General features: G+C 45.1%; 1 protein-coding gene and 1 pseudogene across 1 annotated transcript in view; one reads left to right on the top strand and one right to left on the bottom strand.

Moving 5' to 3' along the window:
- The window catches only part of RAB20 (RAB20, member RAS oncogene family), a 36191-nt gene extending 17846 nt beyond the window's left edge, over nucleotides 1-18345 (bottom strand). The window contains exon 1 of the mRNA XM_024578967.3: nucleotides 17936-18345. Coding sequence (XP_024434735.1) covers nucleotides 17936-18107 — 172 coding nt within the window. The 5' untranslated portion in view covers nucleotides 18108-18345. The remainder of the gene's footprint in view (nucleotides 1-17935) is intronic.
- Nucleotides 12638-13518, top strand: LOC112321440 (splicing factor U2AF 26 kDa subunit pseudogene; annotated as a pseudogene).
- Nucleotides 18346-18906: the final 561 nt, after the last annotated feature.

Below are 18906 nucleotides of genomic sequence, written 5' to 3'. Positions count from 1 at the left end.
GAGTAGTCAGGGTAAGGAACTGCCCAACACCAAGGGTTTAATGGCAGTGGAGGACCTCTAAATTCTAGTAGAACATAATGAGATTTGGTCAAGCACTTTTTAATGCAATTCCACACTGACACATGTTAAAAGACAACGTTCAAAAAAGGGCAAAATCACAACACTCAAAGAGATACGGAAAATAAATAGGTGTTAGCCCTGGTTGGGTAGTTCAATCGGTTAGAGCATCATCCCAATATGCCAAGGCTGTAGGCTCAATCCCCAGGCAGGGCACAGACAAGAATCAACCAACGAATGCAAAAATAAGTGGAACAACAAATCAATGTTTCTCTCTCCCCGCCCCCTTACTATCTTTAAAAACAATTTAAAAAAATAATGTTAAAGATCTCGTTTAGCTCATTTAATGAGGGAGCCAGTGTGTTGCAACCGATGAAGACCAAGCAGATCCACTCTTGCCTCCAGGAGACGGAAGAAAATGCCCGGAGCCATGGGGATGCTTGACATGCCTTTATTCATGGGTGGGCAAGCCACGCATGCCACAAGCTGTGTGCCTCTCTAGTGGGAAGCCCCACCGTTTAAGTACTAGAGGGGAACAAAGCCGGAAAACTGCCAAAACCTTACATAACATAACATAGTTCTGTGCATGTGAGCCCATTTCATGTTATGGGAATAGTTTATTGGACCCAGTCTCAAGGTTGTGAGAACACTAGTTATCAGGCCCCTCCAAGGCTATGGGAACACTGCTTCCCTTAGTTACCCAGACACCTGGGAGAGGAAGCCAGACTGCCTCCACTTACCCTACAGCCAGACATATGTCATAAGCAGCTCAAAGAGGTCAGGAAGGCACAGGGGTAGAAGGGACAAACACACAGGAATGCCAGGAAATGTGGAGGATAACAGAGGAACACATGTAGAAAAACACAAAGGAATGAAGAAGTGATGTGCAAATAGAGGCAAAACTGTTTTCCAGAAAATGACCTACTTCGCACCACCAATTCTGAATTAGGTTGCCAATTAACGCCTGTCCTGTCACCTTTTCTTCACAGCACTTAACGCAGGTGGTGTTATTATATGTACTCTTTGTCTGATGCCAATCTTTCCATTGGACTTACACCCCACGAGGAAAGGCTGCCTACTTTGTTATCGCTGTTACCTGAGCTCGACACAGTGTCTAGTTCATGAGAAGTGCTCAAAAAAAAGTCTGGACTGATGAACAAATGGATTCACTCTCGCCGAGTGCTGCTATGCGCACATTAGGACACTAAAACTAGAGAGCACCTTGGAGGCATTTTGTTGAGGCAGCAACTGAGGTGGCCACACAAGGCTCCTTAGAGCCTGGACATGCACAAAAAGATGAAAGTGAGTGCAAAGTAGGGAAGATAACAAACTCTCCATCTCCCCCCCCAAAAGAATCACAAAGCAATATATCAAAAGGGCACAATGAGATACTATAAAATTTGCCCTTTCGTATTGAGCAGAGGGCCTATTCCTATCCATCGTTCTTCATTTTTAAGCAGTTAAGTCATAATACCTTGACTTTGGAAAAAATGTTACCATTTTACTTCTGAGTTCTATATTCCTATTTGATAATCTGATGCCATGGAAACACAGTGGGTCATTTGGTCTTCAACTGGAAGCTGGGAATAAGCATACTGTTGTCAACTGACGGTCGCTGGCGCCAATTCAGCACCAACAGAAATCCCCAATTTGGGGTGTGATGAAGAAGGAAACTTTATTTAGTGTAAAACAGCTCAATTGTGATACAGCCCAGCTGTGAAAACAGCAGGGCCAGGAGGCAGCCCAGGGGCCAGGTGGCCCTGGTACCAGGCCCCTCTCCGACTAGACAGCTCTGCTCCTCCCTAGTCTGCTCTATGCTGCACTGTGTGCTCCACTGCGCTCTGGTCTGCTCCGTTCTATGCCCGTCTGCTCTGGACTGTGCTGGTCTGCTGGGCTCTGCTCCTGCGAGACATGAGTGTTTCAGCACAGCCAGGGAAACACTGCCTTCACTCTTCCATGGAAAGAGAAAATGCACTCCCCAAGCCAGTGGGGAGCGGGCTTCTATAGACAGAAATCCCTGCCCCTGGTCCCAGATAGGTCTGTTCTCATGCAAATGAGGACTCCAAATCCTCACAGTTGGATTGGTCCAAAAGGTACTGGCTTATTGGCCAAAATAGAGCCACTCTTGTTGGTCAGAACGGTGCAGCTCTGATTGGACGGGGAAAGCCTCGGTCCCATTGGTTGAAATAGGATTCTAGGAACTCCTTTGCACAGGCTGGCTCAGGTGACAGAAACACAGTGCAGACATGTTCAGACATAAAGGCACATGTATAAAGTACATATAATTCTCCATGAGTAAAGCACTGATTGAACAGGTATTTTAATACATTAATTTTGTCAGTTATGAGACAGAGCAAAAGATTGGGGCTACTTTTAACTGACCACTTCTGGGCACAGCAATGTCTTTTCAGTTCACAGGCACACGAGGCACTAAACAGAACGTACGTATGTGTCACATCCTATACACACACACAATGATTGTGTCACATACAGGAGCATTCTGTCCTAGTTCACTCTCACTTTAGAGTAGATGTCACTTCTGCAAAGGATACAGCATGACTTGGTGACTAAGTGTATAAACACTGGGGCAGTTTGCCCAGCTCAGATCCCAGCTCAGCCCATTCCAGGCCCATGTTAACTTGCACAGGATCTAACCTTGGTACCTCCTCGAGTGCTGGAGAGGATTAATGAGTGACAATGCAGAGGCTAGAACCACCCGGCACACAGTAAGTGAGACGTTGGCAGCATCTGTTAATTGGCCAGAGTCTATGATGGAGCTTCATCCTAGGGAGGCTTTGCTTTGCAGAGGATTTTGGGGGGATTCCTCAAGGACTTTGTAAGGCCATAGGCTGTGTGACAGCTAGTCACACCCACAAAAAGCATTACAAATATGCCATTAGATTTGTTCTTTATATCTGAACATTTACTTTCAGGTACAGGTAAGCATTCCAGGTACAGCCAGAACAAAAAAGCTTTTTCTATGAGGCGTCAATGTTTATCTACCACAAGGTCAGCTCTAGATACCTGTGAAGGCTGTTAATAATAAAATTAAGTACTTTAAAAAGATAAATAGCGAAATAGTCCAGCAGGATACACTAATAAACATGAGTACATTAGCTAAGCAACTTCAGTTAGGACATTATGCATGTGTTCTTTTGATCCAACAATTTTTTTTTAATTTTAAATAATTCAAGTAGAATAATAGACTAGATAATACTGTACTTTTAACCTTTGAGTGTTATTTGATGTACTAGCACTAGCATTACACAGAACAACTTTAACAGCCATATTTCATTACTTGTTTAATTTCACTTAGGCCATGAGTCCTTCAAGAAAATGCCTGATTCGGGAATTTTTCATGGCTTAGAATTTTTTCTAAAATTTTAACACTATTTGGCTAAATGTATAATAATTATACCTCTAATTTTCAGAAACAAAAAAAAAAAAGAAAAAAGCAAACTGACAGCAACTCCACATGATTTTCATGGTTCCCAGTAGTACCACATTTTGTTCTTTTGTTTGAGAAGAGAAAGGCCATAACAAAGACCAAAATATAACAAAAAACAGACCTGAAGTACAGGCTCCTCAGCATCCAGTGCAAATTCTCTGGGCCTCTCTATGTCTGAGCTTCCTGTTCTGAAAGGTAGGTGATAACAATGCCAACCACACAAAGTAGTTGTAAGAAATAAGAGACTAAGCCCCAAAGGCACTAGGCTTGATATTTGGTACCCAGGAAGCCAACAGAAATCCCTGCTACTTGCACAAGCAGGGGCCTCCAGGAAAGTAAGGGCTGTACATTAGCAACCTGGAAACCCTTCAGGAAACACTTCCCAAGCCAGTTTTCCATAGGAACGCTGCCTTGGTTCCTCAGCAGACTGCAGTAGGGGAGACTTTTAAAGCACAGATGCTCCTGGAATTAAACATAGTATATATGATAGCAATAGCAGGAAAAGCAGCATGGAATGGTCACGGAGTCACAAGACCCCAGCTCTGGCCCCTGTTCTACCACCAACTAGCATTTGGAAGTAGGACAAGTAACTTCTTGAGTCTGTTCCCTCATCTGAAAGAAAAAGAAGCTGAGAAAATTGTCCTTTTAATCCTGTTCTAATTTTACAGGATTATGCCAGACTCTACAATTTTAAACTGCTCTGTTGCATGGCTACCTGCAACAGATATTCCAAACTCAGTGATTCCCACTGTGCTGGGAAATTAAGGATCTTCAAAAGTGCTAAAGCTGAAAAATGGCTTCTATGATAGTCAGACTGGTCTCATCTTTGCTGAAAAAAAACTCAGAGAGGTCAAAGCTAAGCTCCACTTGGCCCACAGGTCCAAGACCATCTGATGCACATCCCCTGCAAAATGGGAAACTTAGCAGTAGGTAGCTGAGTTATTTCAGAAGCCTGAGACCAGCACAGAGAGAGGCCAGACCAGAGGGACGGAAGACTTCAGTTCACATAAATATCTTTTAGTTGCAAAGAACAAATCAACAAATATTTAGGAAGTGCTTTGTAGGAGATGCAAGCTCAACTTGGCTTATGTTGGGTTACAAATACTAGAGTAACTATGAATTTGGGTTGGCTTGGGCTGTGCAGAAAGGTGGATCGCAAAGAGTTACTCGATTTTGAATGCTGGGTGGAAATGAGTTACCAGCGGAAACAAGGGGTTAGTGATTGACACATCTGTCACCAAGCCCCACAACTTCTAAGACTCTGTGCTGAGATATAATAAATGATTAAATTTGTCTGATCAATGGCCAAGAAAATAATCAAGACTAACACTTTATAATTCTTAGGTCTCTGATTTCTAGTGCTACTCTCTAAGTGCCCTGCCTTTCCAACTGCATTTCTATTACACTGGCGGAGAAATAAATGAACTTTCCATTGTTGAATTGTCCGCATGTGCTTGCATAAAGTCACCTGAGGAATATAAGAAATAGAGTATTTTCTTCATGAAGGTGTCTAAAAGCTAACTGACTACATAATATATGCTCCATTCTATACAAGAAAACCTAAGTAAGTATTGTATATCAAACATTATTGACCAGAAAGTTAATAATTTTAACAAATGATGTTGGGTCAACTGGATGTTAAACATACACTTACCATTAGGCCCGAGTAGCCTATTCCTTGGTCATTTACCTGAGAGACAGAAATGTATGTTCACACAAAACTTCTATGAATGTTTATGGTGCCTTTATTCATAATCACCAAAAACCTAAAACAATCCAAATATCCTTCAAATGGTGATGCAAAACCACAAAGTGGCACCTCCACACAGTGGAACATCACTCAACAATGAACAGGAATGAGCCCATACAACAACACAGATGCATCTCAAATGCATTAAGCAAAAGAAGCCAGTGTCAAAATGCTCCTTACCGTATGAGTGTAGAAAAGACATTCACGTAAAAATAGACAACAGAGCAGTGCCATAATGTAAACGCCAGACAAATGGAAAGATCTGAATTGAGAGATGGTGGCATGTAAAATAGAAGCATGTCCTTCCAGAGTCACTTTTGGGGACTGAAGATGAACAAAAATTACATATCAACATTTTTCATCTTTGCTTTCAGCACTTGAAATATATTGTGCCAGTCAAGATGGCAGCATAGGTAAAAACAGCTCGCCACTTCACACAACCACATCAAAATTACAACTAAAATATAGAACCATCACTCACAACAGTCAGAAATAGAGTTGAATAGAAGTCTGACAACTACGGAATTAAAGAAACCACATCCATTCAGACTGGTAGGACAGGCGCAGACATGGAAAGGGCTGGTCCCACACCCATGTGGTGGATAAAAGTTCGGGAGGGATATCTCAGGAGCAAGGAGTCCCAGCCCTACACCAGGACCCACAGCCCAGGGTTCCAGTGCCAGGAAGATATATCTGCATAACTTCTGGCTGTGAAAACCTGAGGGGACTCGGTGAGTAGAAGAAAATTCTGGAGTCCCAAGCTCGTCCTCTTAAAGAACCCACACATGGACTTATTCAGACTCACTCCCTCTGAGCTCCAACAACAGGGTAGCAGCTTGAAAGTCACCAGTGGCATAGAGGGAGGAAACGAAGTGTCTGGCATCAAGGTGAGAGCTGGGGGACAGGAAGGCAGGCAGAGGCCATTGTTCCTTTCTGAACCTTCCCCCACAGAGCCACCGAGACAGCAGGCCGGTGCCATATCTGAGACTCCATCAACTTGGCTAACACTATTGGCCCCACCCTGGAGATCCCCTAAAATTCCGTCCCACCCAACTTACCAGCCCACACAGCTGTTAATGTGACTTCTACATATGAATGACTGGTCTTGGCTCCTGCTTCACAATGTCCTAAATCCTCTCAAACAAGCAACAGCCAGCCTTGGTGAACCCCTAGCCCCTATACCTATTGCTACGTGGCCCCAGGCCCAGCACTAGCAACAGTGAGCCTAGATTCACAGCTTGGGTCCATCTAGGAATCTCCAAGCCCAGCACAAGTAGCAGCCATCTCAGACTGCTTTGTAGCTCAGACAAGGTGGCCCTGGACATAACACAGGTAAGGGCTGACCTTGGCCTGTACCACCCAGAAAACCTCAGAGCCTGCACACCCAGTGGGCAGCTACAGACTATATCAGAGCACTTACCACCCTGTCCTCACACAGCTGATCCCCCACAGAGGGCAGAGGTCACAGTCAGTCCTTGCAGCTGACTGGCCTGGGTAAATCCCTTCCATTGACCTGCCAACAGCAATCAAGGCTCAACTATAAGAGGAGGGTGCACTCAGCACACATGGAGGGAGCACCTCGAGTATCCAACTTGAGTGACAGGGAAGGCTGTACCCCTGGACCCTCCATGTCACCTACTACATTAGGCCACACTACCAAGACAGGGAGTCATCACAGCTCTACCTAATACACAGAAACAAACATAGGAAAGCTGACAAAATGAAGAGACAAAGAAACATGGTCCAAATGAAAGAACAGATCAAAACTCCAGAAAAAGAACAAAAGAAAAAGAACTAAACGAAATGGAGACAGGCAATCTATCAGATGCAGAGTTCAAAACACTGCAAGGAACTGCAAGGATTCTCAAGGAACTTAGTGGGGATCTCAACAGCATAAAAAAGATTCAGTCAGAAATAAAGGATACATTAATGGAAATAAAGAACAATTTACAGGGAAACACCATAGAGTATAAGAAGCTGATAATCAAATCAATGACTTGGAACATAAAGAAGCAAAACACAACCCATCAGAACAACAAAAAGAAAAAAGAATCCAAAAAAATAAGGACAGTGTAAGCAGCCCCTGGGACAACTTCAAGCATTCCAACACTCTCGCATACGGGTGCCAGAAGGAGTTTAGAAAGAGCAAGAAATTGGAAATCTATCTGAAAAAATAATGAAAGAAAACTTACCTAATTTGGTGAAGGAAATAGAAATGCAAGGCCAGGAAGAACAGAGTCCCATTCAAGACGGATGCAAAGAGGCCCACTCCAAGACATATTATCATTAAAATGCCAAAGGTTAAAATAGAGGATCTTAAAAGCAGCAAGAGAGAAGCAGTTAGTTACCTACAGGGGTGTTCCCATAAGACTATCAACTGATTACTCAAAAGAAACTTTGCAGGCTAGCAGGAATTAGCAAGTAATACTGAAAAGCAGGGACCTACAGCCAAGACTACTCTGTCCAGCAAAACTATCACTAAGAATCGAAGGGCAGATGAAGAGCTTCCCAGAAAAGAACTAAAGGAGTTCATCATCACCAAACCAATATTATATGAAATGTTAAAGGGACTTACTTAAGGAAAAGGTCACCAGATGGGAAGAGCATGTAGGTGAATGAGTGAAAAGATGAGAGGATTAAGAAGTACAAATAGGTAGTTAGAAATCCATTGTGCCACTTCCTTATGGCATCCACAGTCTCTGATGAGATAGCTGCTGTCATCCTGACTTTTTCTGGCTGCTTTCAAGATTTTTAACTTGTCCCTTAGTGTTTAGAATTTAATTATAATGGGTCTTGGCACAAGTTTCTTTAAATTTATCCTGTTTGTGTTCTCTCAGTTTCTGGAATCTGCAGGTTTATGTCCATTGCCAAATTTGGGGACTCTTCAACCATTATTTCTGCTCACATTTTGTCAGCCTCACCCTTCTCTTCTTCCAGAACTGCAATGACACAATGTTAAATCTTTTGCCCCACAGGTCCCTGAGGCTCGGTTCACTTTCATTCAGTCTGTTTCCTCTCTGTATTTCAGATTGTGTGATGGTTTTTGTTTTATCTTTCTGTTCATGGGTACCGTCTTCTCTCCCTTGCATTTGTCTGTTGTTTCCGTTCCCTATCCTTTTATTTTGGTTAATGACTTTTTTAAGCTCAGAAATGTCCATTTGGTTGTTCTTTAAACATGTTTTGGCTGAGGCTTCCTATTTTTTCGTTTTTTTAAGTGTATTTACAATTTCGTATCAACACATTCTTATACAGGCTACTTTAAAATCTTTGTCAGATAACTCTAACATCTCTGTAATCTTGGTGTTACACCAATAGACTATCTTTTTTTGATTCAGTTTGAGATCTTCCTGGTTCTTGCATAATAAGTGATTTTTTAATTGAAACCTGGGCATTTTCATACTGTGCTATGAGACTCTGGATCTTACATGGCCTTACCTTTTAGCTGGCTCCCTCTGACACAATCTCTTAGGGGCTGAGGGGCTACAGCAGGCACTGCCTCTTTCCTGACAGGTGGAGGCACAAGTCCAAGTTCCCCACATGGCCTCCACCAACACCACAAAGTAGGAGGGCTCATTATGACCCAGTGGGGATGAGAGCCTGACTTGCTACTCAGCTTCTTGGACACCACCCTGAATGTCCGACTTCTTCAGCTCCAAGTCTTGTATAAATGAGGTGGAAAGAGAGCCCACAGAACTCACCTGATTGACTCATTCTTTAGATCTCAAGGTCCCTGGCCAATCTGCCTTCTTCACTCCACCTTTGAGAGTCTTTTATGTTTGTTTTGTATTTAAGGTTCAAAGGTTTCAGCTGTAATTAGTGGGAAGACTAGAGAAAAGTACATGTGCTCCATCTTCCTAGAAGTAAAGGTCCTGAGGTATTCTTCTTCGTCTCTAAATAGATTTTTAATGATGTCAAAGTAAAAAGAGATGAACTCCTACAGAGTTGCTTAAAGACACATATAATTAATGCCACGGACCAGTATTTCCTTACCATGTACACAATGGCCTAATTTCAGCTGCATTCTAGAGTACATGACAACATTTTCACATTGATTTTATCATTCAGAGTCAATATATTGTTAAGAAAATAAAACTTATTTCTGCCTCCCCGAATTTTTCCCATGGCTTTCAACAATTTCATTCAGCAAAAACTTAGCTTAAAAAAATACTGTTGAGTAAAATGCTAAATTCTATGGAGAACATAAAAATAAATATGGAATTCATTTTTCCATCTTCTCTCCACCCCAATCTTCTCTCCAGGAGTTTGTAAATCAGAGGAAAGACAAACGGGTACCAAGAATAGCTAAAAGGCAGAGCACAATAAGGAACACCAGGTCACTGTGCAGCACGGTCTGAAGAGGAATTCTTCCTCTGCTACAATGACCAAGGGCTGTTTCACAAAATAAGTGACAATGAAAGATGGGATAAAACTCAAATTGGGCATTTCCACGAGAGGGGAAACTCCCAGAGAAAGAGACCATGAGTGAAGGTGAGATCAGAGGGAAGACACGCATATGTGATGAATTACAAGTACAGGCACACCTTGGTGGTTTGGTGGGTTCGGTTCCAGACCACAGCAATAAAGCAAATAGTCCGATAAAGTGAGTCACATTCATTTTTTGGTTTCCCCATGAATGAAAGTTATGTTTATACTATACTATAGTCTATTCAGTGTACAATAACATTATATCTTAAAAAGAAACAATGGACATACTTTAATTAAAAAATGCTTTATTGCTAAAAAATGCTAACCATCATCTGAGCCTTTAGTGAGTTGTAATCTTTTGCTGGTACAGGGTCTTGCCTCAATGTTAATGAAAACATAATATCTGTGAAGCACAATAAAGTGAAGTGGAATGAAACGAGGAATACCCCTAGTGCACTTGGCCAAGCATGAAGGCACCTGTATGGCTAGCAGAAGAAGAGGAAAGGTAATCCAGGAAGGCTGGGAGGGGCTTTGAGCAGGGATGTTCACTGGGTCCAGAGGCCCAACAGAGACACCCCGCTCAGCAGTGTACAGGAGAGACAGGAGCCTGGGTCAGCCAGGGTAAAAGGAACCCTGGCACCTGCCTAGGCCAATGGGCACGGGATGGCAGGACCACGAAACTCTGTCATCACAGTGATGAAGCCATTATTCTAAGAGCAAACAATTGTTTAAACATGTGGATGTGAGTATGTGTAACACTTCTTTTTCACAGAAGGGGAGTTATATGAAGTCTCAAAGGAGCTAGATGGGCAATTTGGAATTGGACAGTTTCTATTTCTCCTGCAAACTTAAAGATAACAAAGCATGGCATTATCTTCCAGAGACATTACATGTGAATTGGGTATTAGCTAATGAATATGATTGACCTTAATTAGTTAAATTCTCCTGAATGAACACCACACTAGTGAGCCTTAAATACCTCTTCCCACCCCCAGAATTCTTGGCGCCCCCTCCAGGAGGACTCTGGGCTGACCTCCCAGCACGTGCAGTTGCTCACAAGCACCCTTTGTGCTTGGGAATCTCGCAGTATAATGGCACTCTGTCTGCCTTGCTGAACCCAACAGCTGATTCTCTTCCACCTGTCTTAATATCCATATTCATATTCAGGCCACTGTTTTTGGTCACTAAAGCAGAATAATTCTGTAAAGGAGGATTTGCACCCAAAGACACCCATTCAAAGTCGCCAGTAACAATAAAAATATGGACCCACCTCAAAGAGCTAGACCCACCTACAAAGATATGGACCCTCCTACAAAGATATGGACCCTCCTACAAAGATATGGACCCTCCTACAAAGACTTGGGCCCGCCTACAACACAGACTTTCCAAGTTTAGCTTCCAGATTCCAAACCTCAACTAAGATTTATTTCCAAGACTTTTTTTCAGAAGCTCATGCTAATCTTAAATCTAGGCCATCACCCTCACCCTACTCTAGCTAAGAGCAGACACACACAGGAGAAACTTGAGTTCTGCTTGTTGAGTGTAACTGAATTATGGGTCCTTCAATCACTGAATGCTAATCACTTGAGAGTTTCTATAACTACAGAAAAGATTTTTATAAAAATGTTTTCCCCTTTGTATGATCTAAACCAGGGGTCAGCAAACGGCTTCCGCAAAGGGTCAGAGAGTAAATGTTTTTTCTTTCTGTGCTACATAGTCTCTGCTGCAACAACTCAGCTCTGCTACCACAATTTGAAAACACCCACAGACAGTATGTAAATGTTGGGTGCAGCTGTGTGCTGATAAAACTTTATTAACAATAACTGGTGATGGCAGTCAGTCCCCTGATCTGAAAAAGGGGATGTAATACACTAGATGTTCTCCTATCACACAAATACTGATTGTCAGGCTAAGAATCACCATATTAGGACCTCAAAAACCACTCAGCAGCCACACTAACACAACAAGAGAGCCAGCTACAATCCAAGTCCTCCACCCTGGCTCCACATTTGCTTAGGCTGTCTACCCACTTCTGCGCCAGTCTCTCAAGGCTCTTTAAACCTGGAGTCCTCACAGGCCAATCCAAAGGATCAATGGTCAGGAGCTCTGTGATCCCTGACAAAGACAGCTGCTTTCCAGGCTCATCCACAGCACTGCCACCTTTCCAACCTGAAGTAACATCACTTTGGACACAGCATCTCTGCCATTTCCTGGATCTAAAAGCAGTTGCCTATATGTGGGGCTGGGGGTTGTGGCTTCTGTGCTGAGTGGAAGAACAATGACAAGGGGCTTGTGGTTCTCACATGGACAGTCTGTCTCACCTGGCATCTTCACTTGTGCGCCATCCCTTCCTTCACAGATAGGCCCCCTCTTAGCTAACTAGTGTGAGTTTCACACTGTGAATTGCTCTTCACAGGTATGAGCAATTACATTCTCTCTTTTCCAGATACCATGATTTCATAACCTGGAATGCCAGCATCCTCTCCCAGGTTGCACTACAGTTGTTCAAAAGAAAGTTCTTAAACCAACCACTCTGAATTTCCACTCTCTTTGATCTCTCCATTTATTGCAGAATTATTTATTGGGGACCCACCCAAGCTTCTCTGTTCCCTCTGGTACATGCTTGCTGGGGGCACTCATTGTCCTAATCACCCAGAGCCAGGAAACTATTGTTTATTTAGCAAACACTAACACAAAACTTCCTCATTCCCCTGAGCACTCTGTCAATAGTAACTCACTGATTCCTAACAACACTGGAGGTGGGTACTACAGTTGTTCCCTTTTTATAGATAAGGGAGGTCAGGTGGAGAGAGGTGACAGCCACAGAATCACACCTGTGGTCATTGGCTGTGCTCAGAACAACCCCCCAAAGACAGTCCCAATCCCTGGGGCCTATGAACATGTTATGTTTCATTGCAAGGGGAAATAGGGTTACAGACAGATTACACCTGCTAACCAGCTGACCTTAAAACCAGGTTATCTACATTATCAGGGTGATCCCAATGGAATGACAAGAGGCTTTTAAATGTGGGAGAGGAAGGGTTTGGGTAAAAATGGCTGAGTATTTAGCTTCAATATTCAGGATTGAGAAGGATAAGGTTGAATGTTCACTGCTCTCTTCACTTTAAGGATCAGTGCCTGCCCCCATACGAACCGGTGCTCTTGGCTACACCATAAATCAACTTTCAGCCAGACCATGGTGCTGTGCTGCTCAGCCTGTGCTGGAATCCATAGAATGCCGCCTAAACCACAGACAGATCTCACTGTCACATGAGCAACGTGGAGGTGTAAGAACACAGTAACTTCTTTGAAGAGATGCTCACAGAACTGCAAGAGAAGTACAGGGAGAGTGAAGAGATGAATGGGTGCAACAACTTGGGGGACCAACCTGTGCGCAATGTCTATGTCAAGTTTTGGCATGACAAGGATGCCGAGCAGGCGGTGACTGAACTCAGAAAACCCTGGTTCAGTGGGCAGGCTGTGCATGCCAAGCTATCTCCTATCACCAACTTCCAGGAGAAATGCCACTGGCTGTATGAGATGGAAGAATGTACCATCGTGGCTTCTGCAACGTCATGCCCCTGCAACACATCTCCCAAAACCACAGCAGCAACTCTATGAGTGAAGACCCCGGCACAGGCCCAACATCCACCTGGTGCCCCAGGAAAAAACCAATGGCATTCCCCAAACCAATGGCATAGCCGCTTCTGAGATCCTGGTTCTTTGGCCCTCTACCTCTGACAGGCACAGATGTTCCCGGCCAGGACCCCTCCTCAAAGCTCCCTTAACTCCCCAGGGCCATCTTTCCTATCCTCTGGGGCCTATCACCCTCCTCTAATAAAATTCTGTATTAAAGGTTTAACAAATAAATAAATGGAAAGGGAGTCATGGCAGTCAGAGTCCGAGTGACCTGATAATAGAAAGACTCAAGCGGCCATTGCTGGCTTCCACATTGGAAGACAAAGAAACCATGGGATGCGGCCCTGGCTGGGAGGCTCAGTTGGTTGGAGTGTTGTCCTGTGCACCAAAAGCTGGTGGGTTCAATCCTGGGTCAGGGCACATACCCAGGTTGCTGGTTCAGTGCTTGGACAGGGCATATGCGGAAGGCAGCTGATCGAAGTTTCTCTCCTTCTCTCCCTTCCTCTCTAAAATCAATTTTTAAAAGTCATATCCTTGGGTGAGGATTTTTTAAAATTTTTAAAAAGAAAAGAAAAAGGAACCATGGGATGCAGGCGGGCTCTAGAGCCTGGAACAGGCCAGGAGACAGGTTCTTCCTGAGAGCTTCCAGAAAAGAATAGTCCTGCGGACACCTTGATGCTTGCCAGGGAGACCCATTAGGACGTCTAACCTAGGTTTCCACTACACTTGAGATAATTTGTTATAGCAGTAGCAGGAAACTAAAACAGATTTTTATACTGTGAGTGGGGTGCTGCTGTAGCAAATGTGGACGTGTCTTTGGAACTGGGCTTGGTAGAGGCTGGAAGAATTTGAGAAGCATGATAGGAAGAGCATAGATTGCCTCGAACAGACTGTTAGGAGAAATACAGATGTTAAGAACTCTGTTAGTGAGGGTCCTGTAGGGAACATGGAAGAGAAAAGCGGTATCGTCTTAGAGAATCCCTCAGTGGACATGAACAGACTACAGGCAAAAATATGGATGAGGAGGGCGCTGCCAGTGAGGAGGGCTCAGATGGAAATGAGGAACATGTTACTGAAACTGAAGGAAAGGGGATATATTGTCAGAAAAATGGTCTTCATGAGACAGACACTGGGGATGCAACTGTAACTAATATCACCCTACTGTCAGTCAGGGACTGCAGCCTTGGGAAATGAGGGATAAATGAGGAGGGGTGTCAAGCCTCCCAGGACCCTGGTGAGGGGATCTATTAAGGCACACTGTCAATTTCTCATTACCCTGCTGTGTCTTCTTCGAAACAATGATCAGGTGTGAAACGATACCACTTCTTTCCTTGGGGCCCTCTCCCCCTCCTCTAGAACTTAAAGCTCGTGGAACAGAGACCCCAGCTAGCTTGTCACTGCTGTAGAAGAGGGATTTTCAACCGGTGGGCCCCAAGAATTTTTAAACCAGGCAATACCTGACGATTTAGTCAGGGGCACTATGTCTTTTCCCTTAGATTGTCAAATTAAAAAAGAAAGGACAACAGCCAACACAGTAATAGCCGTCCAGTGTGATATCTCTTTGTCAGATCAGCAAAAGAACATATTTTTTGGTGTGCTGCAGAATTTTAGTTTATGTGTGCCGTGAGATAACAGAGGTCGAAAATCTCTGTTGTAGAATGGAGCCTGGAGCGGTGCCCAGGTACACAGTAGGGGCTCAGTTTACACTTGCTGAACAATGGGCAAAATCTCTTTTGATGCTCAGACAAACCGAAGGAGTGACAGAGCAGGGGTAGTGGTAAGTTCAACTGGGGCTCTTTCTTTTTTTTTATAGATTTTCTGTATTTATTTTTAGAAAGAGGAGAAGGGAGGGAGAAAGAGAGGGAGAGAAATATTGATGTGTGATGTGTGAGAGAAACATTGATCGGTTGCCTCTAGCAGGCTTTCCAATTGGGGATCTGGCCTGCAACCCAGGCATGTGCCCTGACAGGGAATCGAACCATGAACCTTTCGGTTTGTGGGAAACCCACCAAGCCACACCAGTCAAGGCAGGGCTCTTGCTTGTCTCAGGGCAACCTCCTTTTCCTTCTGGGACTTACCAAACCATATCTGGTGACTGCCCCACATCTGTCAGCCCAACCATGCAAGGGGCAGAGTCATGAAGGAGATTCCCTGCACCTGATAGAACAAGTCAACTTCTACCAGCTCCGTCTCGCCATCTCAAACGTGCAAACTGTCATACCTCCCTCTGAAGGAATCTTGTGGATCAAGTAAAATCCTACTTATCAGCCCTGCAAATCTCCTCCCCTTTCTAGCTTCACCTGCCCTGCAGGCCTCAAGCAGCCAGATAATTTGTTTTTTGAGAGGACAAGCCAAGAGTTAAACAGAAACTCTGACCCCTTACTATCCCTTACGCTATTAAAAAACCTAACACCTTCCACACCTCCACACTCCCACCTCACCCACTCCATGCAACCAAGGACAGCAATAAAAAGCAATTCATTCTCTAGCTGGTTCTCATCCTTCTGCCTCAGTTATGAAAATCTAAAGGAACACAACTTTAAAAACAATGTCTGTGGAGTGGAAAGAAAGTTAGAGCAGGACAAAAGGAGGGAAAAAGTAGGATCCCTTAAAAAAAACTTTTGAATTTCCAACAGGGATTACTAAAAAGGTATCTATTCATAGCTCTCCTTTCCCTCCAGGTCACCCAGAACCCCACAATCACCGGGAGCAGGCACAGAGGTGGCCTGTGTGACTGCTGACTCAGAGTCTCGGTTACCCTAAGCATGTATACACAGGAGGTCAGCAGTGTGGAGAAGGTGCCTGGCTGCCCGCATGGCCCCAGGAGCCTGACTGAGCTCACACTCCCAGGTTCCAGGAACAAGAAGGCAGCAGCTTAGGCAGACAGGAAGTGAATCACAGCCCCAGAGAGCCTAACAAAGCAACAGGGATATGTCATTAGCTGTATTACAAAATCCTCTGATGATCAAGATTCCGGCTGTATCATGTCCTTGTCACTGAAGAAGAAAGTGGCCAGTCAAAATTACACTGCTACTTCATACCATAGGTGCTGCAGATGCCAACTAAGGTCAGGTCCCGTTCCAGAAACTCCACACCTTGTGGAAAAGGGCAGGTTCTCATGGTGGCCACGACAGGCCTCTTGGCTTGGGTCCCCAATGCCATTCCTGCATTATCCTCTTATAAACCAGGGACAGCAATGAAGTCCAGCCAGTCAACAAAAGGAGCAAAAGGGCCAGCTTTGTCCAAAACAGGCAGACAAATCGTGTTAATTTGATTGGATTTGACCTCTAGAGCCTGTGTTCCATGGCTAGCAAATGCCTAATGCTAGAGCAGCAGCTCAGGTAGTAAAGGATCTAACAGAAACCTCACTGCGCAGCCTGGAGCTGGAGGAAAGAGCAGCGAGGAGTACCTGGAAAGTGCTCTTTTTACGGCATGATTTTAATAAATTGGTCAAGACATTAACTGCCATAGTAACAAAAAAGACAGCAATAAAAAAGGAGGAAGGAGAGAAGAGAAGTAGATGTACTTTGGTGGGTGTCATTAATTCCGTTTTGAATAGAGAATTAGTTAAAATCTTGTTTATTTAGCAGACTGGTGCATCCAAGCCGGCAGTTTTAAAATTCTAGACAGGACCTTTGGGTATCTACATCATTTCTAAAGTGCTGACATTAAAAAAAGTCAGACCTTAAAGTTTCAGGCTTCTAAAAAGAATATTCCTTGAAAACATGCCATACTATTTACTTTTTTATTTACTTACAAGATCTTATTCTTTTTCATGGGGAAGGAAATATATTCTATTGTAACACTGTAACTGCCATTGTAATTCTGCAGTTAAACTGAAAGCTTGAATTAAGATCTTCTAAGTTGTACTTTTGAAAAATCACAACTACTACACACACTAAAAATAATTCATTACCTATCATAAAAATGCTACTACAGAAAATCATTTGAAGCTCCGTAATGTATATGAGCCAAGATCAAACACATAATAAAGAAACTGGAAAATGCAGATATGCTCAGGACTAAGTGAGGAGACTTGAGTTCTCTTTCCTGCTTTCCTGATTAAACCTTGCAAAAGAAGGCTCTGTGCCTCAGTTTCCTGTTTTGTAAAAAAGGGGGTAATTATACTAGCTTTGCTCACCCCTCAAGGAGGTTGTGGATATCAAATGAGATATGTCTGTGATTGAGTCTGGTTATCACTAGCAGGCTCAGTGCAGACCCATGACGCTCTGGAGCCAGACACGGCCACAGGAGCCAGGCATGGCCATAGGGTACACAAGTGACACAGGTCCTCTGTTTGGAGCCAGGGGTACTTTTTAAGCATCAAGTGGATTGTCGCTAAATGCACCAAGTAGCCGAACAAAAAGCGTTTCTTAACCAACAAAAGAGAACAAGCGGGAACACAGAAGAGTGAAGGGTGACCCTGCACTGTGACTGGGGGCCTGATCTCTGAGACGGGGTCACCTGCAGTGGAAGGGAGGGACCCTGTGAATAACCCGGAAGGCCTGCCCTGTAGGACCCCGGCCCTAGGGACGCTCCTCTGGGGCAGGAATCCCCTCTCCCCCCGTCCCTGGGAGCTCCAGGACGGTGTGGGTCCAGGCAGCGCCAGCCCTCACCTGCGGTGTCCCAAATGGAGATGTTGTAGGAGCGCCACTGCTTCAGGTAGAAGGCGCCGCCCACCGTGCTGACCGTGTCCGCAAAGCGCCGCTCCATGTACCTCTGCAGCAGCGACGTCTTTCCCACGTTCATGTCCCCCAAAAGCACGATCTTCCCGTCGGGCTTCCTCATCTTCCTGCGGAAAGCCCCCCTCCTCACCCCTGCGCCCGTCGGGCCCGTGTGCTCCGGGCGCAGCTGGAGCAACTGGACACCGGCGGCGATACGGCTCGGACCCGAGGCTGCTTGGACTCGCGGGGACACCAAATTTGCGGACGTTCCTGTCTCGAAGTCCGGAACCACGTAAGAAGAAGCGCGTGTCCGCGCCAGGGCAACACGAAAGGACTCACACAGGGCTTTCGTCCAGGGCGCCCCCGGCCCCGCCCCCTCCTGGCTCTGCCTCCCAGCCCCTCCCCGCACTTCCCTCTGGACATTCCGCCCCCCACCCCCACAGCCGTCCAGGCACTCTGCTCCGGCATCGCCCCAAGCCCTACCCCTCCCCTCCTCCCAGCCGTCCCTAGCCCCTTCCCGCCCCGCCTCCCAGCGTGCCCTGCCCTGCCCACTCCGACACCCCCGGCCCCGCCCAGACTCCTCGCCCGACCTCCCACCCTCCCCCTCTCCCCTATCCGCTGCCCCGGGCGCGGCTCTTTCACTTCCCGCATCCCCCTCACCCCCTTCCTACCTGTTCACACCCCAGGGATGCGCTCCTGAGCGACCCTGAAGGTCCCCGGGCACTGGTGACCCCAAGTCCCTGAGGTCCACTTTCCAACCCAGTCCACCCGCGCTTTCCCAGCTGCGTTGATTCCCTTACCTGCGTGCGTGCAAATGTAGTCGCTATCAAGGTCACTGTAAAAGTTTGCCTTAAATGAGCATCTGTGAAAACCCATCCTAAGACTCTGGTTAGAAAGCTGTGGAAGAGGGGAGGCTGCAGGAG

Source organism: Desmodus rotundus, chromosome 13, assembly GCF_022682495.2.
Source record: "Desmodus rotundus isolate HL8 chromosome 13, HLdesRot8A.1, whole genome shotgun sequence".
NCBI lineage: Eukaryota > Metazoa > Chordata > Mammalia > Chiroptera > Phyllostomidae > Desmodus > Desmodus rotundus.
This window is presented reverse-complemented; position numbering and strand designations above follow the sequence as displayed.